General features: G+C 37.3%; 1 protein-coding gene across 1 annotated transcript in view; it reads left to right on the top strand.

The window, feature by feature from the left end:
* Window positions 1-5,922: 5,922 nt before the first annotated feature.
* Window positions 5,923-10,118, top strand: part of fat1b (FAT atypical cadherin 1b) — a gene marked incomplete at both ends in the record, with an annotated part of 35,914 nt that continues 31,718 nt past the window's right edge. The window contains one exon of the mRNA XM_079839256.1: window positions 5,923-9,118. Coding sequence (XP_079695382.1) covers window positions 5,923-9,118 — 3,196 coding nt within the window. The remainder of the gene's footprint in view (window positions 9,119-10,118) is intronic.

Raw genomic sequence — 10,118 nt, 5'->3', positions numbered from 1 at the left:
TGTTCCTAATATCTGAATTTTTGTGTACACAGGAATTTGCTTCAAATCTAGTTCATTCTTTTCCCGCCTTTGACTGAATTTTCCGGCCATCCATGTTTTCAATGTTATACAGTAGGGGACCCTATTATGCATCTTCTAGTACAGAATCTCCGGATCAAAACAAAGGTGAAATAAAAGCAGAAACAAGTGATAGAAGATTGCTTACGCAAATGTAAAACAAAAAAAATTAAACACCATATAAACTGCCTAATGTTAACGCTTGAAATGTCTACCCAGCAAGGGTTAAAGACTGTGAAGCTTTGGGGTTTTAAATGAATAATGTTTTTGTACTAACTTTTTATGAACATTATTTAAGACCAGATAACTTTGAACAAACTCTTGAATAACGTAACTGAAAGAATGTTTGTTCATAACTTTGAGATAACCTTGCCAGAACGTTATGAGAACTTTCCCTGTTAGCTGGGTACCTTCTGATGGCTACTTCCAGCAAGATAACGTGCCATGTCACAAAGCTTAAATGGCCTCCACAGTCCACTCAATGTTCTACTCAATCCAAAAGAGCACCTTTGGGGTGTGGTGGAACAGGAGATTCATGTCATGGATGTGTAGCTGACAAATCTGCAGCAACTGCTTGACGCTACCATGTCACTATGGACTAAAATGTTTCCAAAGTAATGTTTCCAGCACCTTATTGAATGCCAAGAAGAATTAAGGCAGTTCTGAAGGCAAAAGGGGGTGCAACCCAGTACTACACTCTAAAAAAAAAAAGGTTCTATATTGCACCAAAAATGGTTCTTGGCTCGTAATCATAGGGGAACCTTTTTTAGTGCTATATAGCACCAATTTTGGTGCTTCAGTGGTTCTTCAGCGGTTCTTCAGAGGTTCTTCAGCGGTTCTTCAGAGGTTCTTCACCGGTTCTTTGACTAAGGTGCTATATAGCACCTCTGAAGAACCGCTGAAGAACCACTGAAGCACCAAAATTGGTGCTATATAGCACTAAAAAAGGTTCCCCTATGATTACGAGCCTTTTTTTTAGAGTGTATATATATATATATATATATATATATATATATATATATACAGGTCTATACACACACAATTGTATGTCTTTAAAATGTTATTGTTTAACATTATGTTTCCAGGTTCTGTGACCAAAGCTAAGGGAGAGATGTCACACATGAGATGGCAACAGTGCTATTTTCACAGGCCAAGATTCACACTTTCACTGACTAAACATAATTGCATTCTGTATTGTATTCTTGCTGTACACTCTAAAAAAAAAAAAGGTTCTATATTGCACCAAAACGGTTCTTGGCTCGTAATCATAGGGGAACCTTTTTTAGTGCTATATAGCACCAATTTTGGTGCTTCAGTGGTTCTTCAGCGGTTCTTCAGAGGTTTAAAAGATGGTGTAAGTATTGCAGTTTTTGGATTGAAAAAAAAAAAATGGCTCAGTGTGTTTATGGACAGTGTATATACAAATTATATAACAGAGCCAAGGGAGAAACCATATTGCATCATTGTCTTTATTTCCCTAGGAGGATTACAGGAACTCTGTAACGATGCACAGAAGTGGGATGATTGCGCACGAACATCAGTAATTAAACATAGAGAACAATCATATACACAACGTATTTACATAAGAAACTCAGTCATAAGAAAATTATAAGAAGTACAGCTGCATAATACTGCCAAATCTGCAGCAATGGCAATTTTAAACAGTTTTAAAGGAACACTGCTTATTTATCTTTTGTACATGCAGACAGATCATCAGACAGAATTAATATTCAGGTGTTTATCTCTCCTGTGTCTTACTTAGCAGCTCTGTACATGGGGCATATCATCACCGGCATCATGAGAGATAAATATAGATTACACAGAGACGCTCAATAGCACTACTGTCTCGAAACAGCAGAGTGCTTCTCTGTAGTCTCTCTCCAGAGATAAATGCAAATAACATGTTAGAGCAAGATGGAAAAGCGAAAGCATTTTGCTCACAGGCTTATTCAATATATATCCTCCCACTCATGAACGATCAATGCGATGCTTACAGCTTTCACGCTGTGTGTATCATCTTGTTGCAAATCAAGTGCCAATACAGTCAAAATTGAAACTATGCCATGCTACAGAGTTTGCATTCTGTTGTTTTTCATTAAGGAGAAAATCTGGCAGTTGTTTATTGAATGGATCTATATACCAACTACACCAGTCTGAAAAGATAACAATTTTGTGAATAAAATGTCCAACAAATTTGAGCTGTTCTTACAGGTATGCAAGTTTAGCAAGTTTTGTCATTGCAATATTTATAAATACAGTATATCTACCATGTTACCACGCACTTACTTTTAATGAACAATGATCTTTATTGAGTAATATTATTCTGATGCATATTGAGGTGTTTTGGTATTTTTTGTGAAATAACTCTCAACAGACTGATTACCATAAACTGGATTTGTGATGTGCGAGTTATTAGGAAAGTGCAAATAGCCTTTCCCCATTTTATTTCCTTTGAGAACCACTTCACACACACACACACACACACACACACACACACACACACACACACACACACACACACACACACACACACACACACACACACACACACACACACACACACACACACACACACACACACACACACACACACACACACACACACACACACACACACACACTTTGAATGCTCCTTAATGCCATTAGAACTACAATCTATTTCCCAAAACAAACAACAACCTTTCAATAAACACATTCACATGTCTTAATTTTTTACCAGCACTGATTTAAAGCAATGGGTATTTCAGCATATGCCTTGTACTTAAAATAAATCATATCTATTTGTCATGTAAAAATGGTAAAACTCAATCAAGCATAAAAGAGGGAATATGGAGGAAAAGTGAAATTCAGAGGCAAAAAGGTTTGCTAAAAACTATCAGCAAAACATAAAACCAAAAAGCAGCAGGTTGCAATGAGACAGGCATAAACTAGACTCCTATTCAAGACTTTAAAGAAAAACTCTGACAATCACAACCTCACAAGTTCAGAGGATAAAAAGATAGGGAGAGCGGGACACAACTTAACATGGGGTCAGTTGTAACACACATGGTTTAACACTTTCCACACATGCCAGGATGACGAAACTTAGTGTATTTACTAGTTGGCACATCAACATTATTTAGAGAAAAAATGGCATCAAAATTTTTAAATCTTTGGAAGATATCACTGAACATTTATTTAACCATAGCAAAAGTAAATTTCTTATAATAAGTTAATTTTTCATCTCTGTTTTTTGTGTTTATTTAAAATAAGACAAATGTGATATTATTTTAATCTTATATAACAGTTGATATAGTTCTTTCATGCTGATCTAACCAGCAGAAGACACAAGCCGGGTTTAAATCCCAGTTGCGCAGACGGGGTGCGTTATAATACTGCATAATACAGTGAGCCCCTATTAGAACTATGCTATTATAGTCTATACTTTTATTAATTCTTTTGAGAAACCATGAGAGAGAAATGTGAATAAAGACTCAGAGTCAATGTTCAGAAATGCTTAATTATTATTATTTTGAAGTGTTTGTTGTCAAAATCAAATATTTGTTTATGTTTAATGATAAAAAAATGCCATTATTTTTATTTGAAAAAGTTAATAATTGTATTTTATTGACATAATATTTTAGTTTGTCTTGGATTTTATTAGATCAGGTCATTTTAAGCAGTCATTTGGTCATGTTACAATGTGCCCCTCACATGTTACGATGTACCCCACCTTTGGGGCATGTTGTCACATTTCACTTCCATTCTTTCGGGGTAAATCAAGAAAAAGTATACACTGTATTAATGAAACAAAACCACATAATTGTACTAGACATGTGTGCAATGAATGTGGGAAAAAAATTATCTGAACCACAAGTGGATTTACAGAGAAAGTCAAAAACTGTTAGGTTGTGCCCCACTCTCCCCTACTCTTTTTTATATAAATATTAAACAGACAAATAAATAAAACATATTTCTTAATTTATAGTCATATTAGGCTATGACCACACCCATCTACAGTAGGCTATAAGGGGGAAAATGCAGTCCAAAATGACTCCTTAATGAAATAATTAATTTCTACTTATTCGTATCAGCAGTGTATAAAATCATCATGTAGTCGAATTATCACAATCTTATTGCTGTTTTACTTTTTACGAACAGACTGTAGTAGACCATTCAACTTACTTCTGACACTGATGATGACATCATAGCTCTAGGCTGATCGAGACGGACTTGTTCTCGGAGGAGCAGTAATGATCCAGCATCAATGTGAGGCACTGAAACACAGACACTGCTCTCCGGCTCACGTGGAGTTTAAACGGCATTTTTATTTGGGAAATACCTGAGATATGTGGATTGCTTCTTAATTTACACGAATATGGTAAGTAACAGCTAAGCCATGCACTTTAATTCCTAAATAATAATAAAGGTCAATTTAATCACACTTTCTTGAAAGAATGGTGTAACTTAATCTGCTCTCGCGATAAATATATGTAGCCTATAAAGATTATTATAACTATGCTGTACTATATAATATAAAACGCGAGCATCTCCTATTAACAATGAACAATATGGACAACTTGAGAACTGAGTCTTTCAGTCGGAACTGTCTGTGTGCTTGCAGTTACAAGCCTAAACAATTTACAAAGTCTTGTACACGATCAAATCAGCCACATTAACTTTCAAATAAAATACAATTAATAAACGATCAGTTTAATACCAGTATATGTCATTTTATTTAATAATTATCTAATTTATCAAATGTTAACGCAAAATAGCCTACAGGTGTTTGTTTTGCGCTGACCGACATTAATCTTTATTATTACACTACAAACAAATCCAAAAAGAACTAGCCTATTCATTTAAATTTAAATAGCCTATTTAACATATGTTTTTTTGTTATTATCTGACTCGATTAGTTTACCGCTTCTGTTAAGAAACATACTACCATACAGCAAATGAAAAAGACGTCCTTTTAGTAGAATATTTCTGGAAATAGTATGTAAACAAATACATGAATGACGTAGAGCTGCACGCGCTGAGGTTGTGCGGCGAGCAACCTGAGGCCACGTGAGCTGAGGAGCCGTTCGATCTGGAAAAGAATCTGGAAAATAAATAAAAAATGTCAATGGTTAAAAAGTAGGCTAGGTTTTTTTTTTGTTGTTGTCAAAATCAGTAGGCTAAACGATTTCAAATGATTTTGTGTGTTTCTCAATATGTAGACTGACCAAACAGAATTAGGCATTTATGCCATTAAGAATTTATAATATACTTAACATAATAATAAGAAAAATAAATGTAGGCTATATTTAAATTGATCATTTTAGAAAAAAAAAACAACAACAAAAAAGTTTTTTTGTTGAGTGTCATATTTGATAGGTTTTTATGCCTGATTATATGAATATGGAGCTCATACTGGAGGAGGAAAAACACCCAATCTGAGCATAACTACAAATTGCTGCAGTTGCTGATATTTAAGAAGTGAATCAATGAGATATAGGCTATTTATAAAAATTAGTAAATATTTCACAGACACATATACCACGATATGAATGTGGACATTTTTAGGACTTTTTTTATCAATCAGATGACAGAAGACATGTAGAAAAGCGAGTAGTAAAACAGATATTTCAGCAACATTTTGATTATGTTGATAATTTAGAGAGGCCTTATAAATTCACATATCAAATATGATACTGTTTGGCTTTATAGGGCTGATTTGAATTGATCCATTATTGTGATATTTATTTTTATTGTCATATTTACAGTATTTCCTTCTACCTGTTCTTTTTTCAGTTGGCTCTGTAATCACCTGACACAATGGGTAAATCCTGGACTAACCATCTGGTAATGCTGTTTATGTGGAGTTGCTTAGGTGCCCTGCAAATGGAAGATGCATTGCCTTTTCAGTTTACTCATCCAATTTACGATGTAATGATATTTGAAAATTCAGCAGCAAAAACCTTTGTTGAATGCCCCATAAAAATGGGTATTTTCATGGCGAACCAGTCTTGGGACATTTGGTACTTTATAGAATCCGGGGACCATGATCATTTTTTCAAAGCTGAGAAGTATGTTTTGGGTAATTTCTGTTTCCTGCGAATAAGGACCAAAGGAGGGAATTCTGCCACTCTCAATAGGGAAGTAAAAGACCACTATCTACTGTCTGTAAATGCAATTGAAAAACATACCGGTGCTGAGGCACAAACACAAGTTAAAGTACAAGTTCTGGACACAAATGATCTTAGACCTCTTTTCTCACCCACTACATATAGTTTTTTTGTACCTGAAAACTTAGCCATCAGAACAAGCATAGGCCGAGTTTCTGCCACAGACGCTGACACTGGCACCAATGGAGAGCACTATTTCAGCTTCAAAGAGTGGACTGACATGTTCGCCATTCATCCTACTAGTGGGGTTATAACTCTGACAGGCAAGCTGGATTACTCTGAGGTGGCTCTTTATGAGATGGATGTGCTGGCTGTGGACAGAGGTCTTAAGCTCTATGGGAGTAGCAGCAGCAGTAGCGCAGCAAAGCTAAAGGTGCACATACTGCAGGCCAATGAACATGCACCTGTCATCACAGCTGTCCCCTTAACTCCATGGAATGCAACCAGGGATCCCACTTATGCGTATGTGACTGTGGAGGACAGTGATGAAGGACAGAACGGCGAGATTGCCTCTTTGAACATTGTAGCTGGAGATCCGCTCCAGCAGTTCAAGACATTCAGAACAAACCCTGGGAGCAAAGAATACATGATCAAGGCCATAAAGGAAGTGGAATGGGAGGGTTATAGTTTTGGGTACAATCTTACATTGCAGGCCAAAGATAAAGGAAATCCTCCAAAGTTTTCCTCAGCCATAATTGTGAGGCTGAGATCGCCCAGCGAATGCGCCGAGGCTCCTACATTTGAGAAGAGCATCTATAGAGTTACTCTCAGTGAGTTTGCGCCACCTCACTCTCCTGTTGTTTTGGTCAAAATTGTACCGAAACATTCTAAGATTAAATACTTGTTACAATTTAAAATGCAACAACATGAGAATCCATTTGTTATTAATCCAAACACAGGCCTTATTACCACCACGGCACCTATAAAAGCAGAACGTGTCAGTCAATATGAATTTGATGTTGTTACAAGTGACAGGCGAGCAGTGACCAAGGTGGTGGTAAGTGTAAGTGACGTGAACAACAACACCCCAACCTTTCAAAAGTCTAATTTTGAAGCCAGTATCGCTGAACATGTGCCCATAGGGACCAGCGTCTTAACAGTCAGTGCTACTGACAAAGATGACGGAGAAAATGGCTATGTCACCTACAGTATTGTCAATGTGAACAAACAGCCTTTTGTAGTGGATTATTTCACCGGTGTCATAAGCACCACGGAGGATCTAGATTATGAGATAATGCCAAGTAAATTCTACCTAAGGATTCGAGCCTCAGACTGGGGCTCCCCTTTCCGCCGTGAGGCAGAGGCTCTTGTTTCAATCACTCTCACCAACCTGAATGATAATAAGCCGCAATTTGAGAATATCGATTGTGATGTTACTGTGCCAAGATCTCTAGGGGTTGGTGAGCAAATAATAGTGGTGTCTGCCATTGATGCTGATGATCTCGGCATAGTGCAGTACAGAATTGACACTGGTAATAACATGAATCTTTTTGAATTGGATTCCAGCTCTGGGGTGCTGACCCTTAAAAAGTCACTGAGGGATGGCGATGTGGCGAAACAGTCTTTCTACCAGCTGCAAATAACTGCCAGCGATGGAGAAATATCAAGTACTCCTATGTTCTTAAATCTAACAGTTGTTAGTGCTTTTAAACATGTCCACTCCAAATGTGCAGAGACTGGCATTCTGAGAACTTTAGCTGGGCTGCTGCTTTTTGACTCTAAACTACACCGTCAGAAAGAAGCAGAGGATGAATTTGCAGACATCCATTCTGTTAACAGCCACGCTCCACGGTTTATAGAGTCCACTCCAACTGTAATAGAAGTTAAAGAGGACCTTCCTGTAGGGACAAGCATAGCACTCCTCAGAGCTGCCGATTCTGACTCAGGCTTCAATGGGAAATTGCTTTTTGTGATCGCAGGGGGAGATTTTGATAGCTGCTTCACGATAGAATCTGACACAGGGTGGCTTAAAGTTTTCCAGCCACTTGATAGAGAAACAACAGACAGCTACACTCTCAACATCACTGTTTATGACCTCGGCTTACCACAGAAATCCTCATCTCACATTTTAGATGTTAACATTTTGGATGCCAATGACAACAGTCCAGAGTTCCTTCAGCGTGAGTATTCAGTGGATATAAGTGAGGACACTGCTATGGCAGAAGACATCATTCAGCTTGAAGCGAAAGATAAAGATTTAGCGGCCAATGGAATGGTTAGGTACTCGTTTCTTACTGAAACAGACAAATTTGTCATACACGAGGAAACAGGGATTGTAACTGTTAATGGTCTCTTAGACAGAGAGACCAATCCTTCATTTGTTTTGAGGGTGGCTGCATTTGATGCAGCAAATGATGAGCCTCGAAGGGTATCAACAGTGTTGTTACACATTCATTTGAAGGATGTGAATGACAATGCCCCTACATTTATACCCCAACAATACCATATCAGAGTGAGAGAAGACATTCCAGTGGGAACCTTGGTGCTCTGGCTTGAAACTCACGATCCTGACCTTGGCCTATCTGGACAGGTGAGATACAGTCTAACAGATGGGAAAGATGGAAGCTTTCAGGTGAATAAAATGACTGGAGCTGTGTACGTCTCTCAGACTCTTGATTTCGAAACAAGACAAATATATAATCTGACAGCAAAGGCCAAAGACAGAGGCAAGCCGAACCCTTTATCCTCATCCTGCTTCATTCAAGTGGAGATTGTGGATGTTAATGAGAATATATACTGCCCCTCTTTCCCATTCTTTGTGGATTGGGGCGCTGTGAGTGAAGACTCCCCAGTTGGCACCTCTGTTATGAAAGTTGCAGCTCATGATGAGGACAGCGGCAGGGATGGAGAAGTTCGCTATTCCTTACGAGGCGGTTCAGGCCTTGGAATGTTCACCATTGATGAACAGAGCGGTAAGTAAATGTGTATTCTTTATTGCTTTTTTAAAGGACAAAAGAACAATCTGGGCCAAAATTAGTCTGCTTTATTGGGGTTATCAATTCAAGACAAATAAGTCATCAATATGTATTAAGGGATCCACACACTAAATCTAAAAACAAACCAACTAATACAACAACAAAACACTATGTTGAATGAGCATATCATGGAAGCTTGTAAATTAACTCTCATGGTAATTTTTGTTCATGTGTGCAAAAATACAAAGTGCATTTTTTTATTATTATTCCTTATTTTTCTATAATTATTCAGTATTGACTGATGAGAGATTGCCCCACCGAGAATTTGGACACTTAAATGTATTTCTTTGCATTGTGAATGTCTTTGAAGTTTTCAAGCAAAACATTTCACAAAACATTACATTTTTAAACAATAGGTTTATTGTTCAAAATGATGGTTACAGTTAATGGGATGAACTACATCTGTGGTTACTCTGCCAGGACACATGTGTGAACTTGAGGGGAACAGAATTTATACACTTTATTTATTTTCACAAAAATAAAGGTTCTTTATTGGCATCAATGATTCCATGATGAACCTTTTAACATCCATTTTCATGGACAAAAGGTTGGGAACCTTTACAACAAAGTGAAGTTAGTTGTAAGAAAAACTTGGTGTAGCGGTGTTATTTATTTGCAGATGCCATTTTAATTTAGTTTTTAATTTTATGCAATAAAATCCATTCATTTTAAGTTGCATGTGACGGAAGTGTCCAGTACTCCACTCCTGTCCTCTCTATGCATTTTTAACAGACAACAAAGATAGATTTTTTTTTATTTGTACCATCTGCAATCTAAAGTAAAAATGAAAAAGAGAGAGAATAAGAGGGAGAAACAAAGAGTGATGTGCTGGGCACTTTCACCCTGAGGAAAGAGCTTATCATGTTTTACTGGAGTTGTAGGAGCCACACCGCTACCTTTAGAACAAAGCCCACAGCGTGAAAGCAGACACTGCTGA

Source organism: Gobio gobio (genome assembly GCF_949357685.1).
Source record: "Gobio gobio genome assembly, chromosome: 16".
NCBI classification, from domain to species: domain Eukaryota; kingdom Metazoa; phylum Chordata; class Actinopteri; order Cypriniformes; family Gobionidae; genus Gobio; species Gobio gobio.
This window is presented reverse-complemented; position numbering and strand designations above follow the sequence as displayed.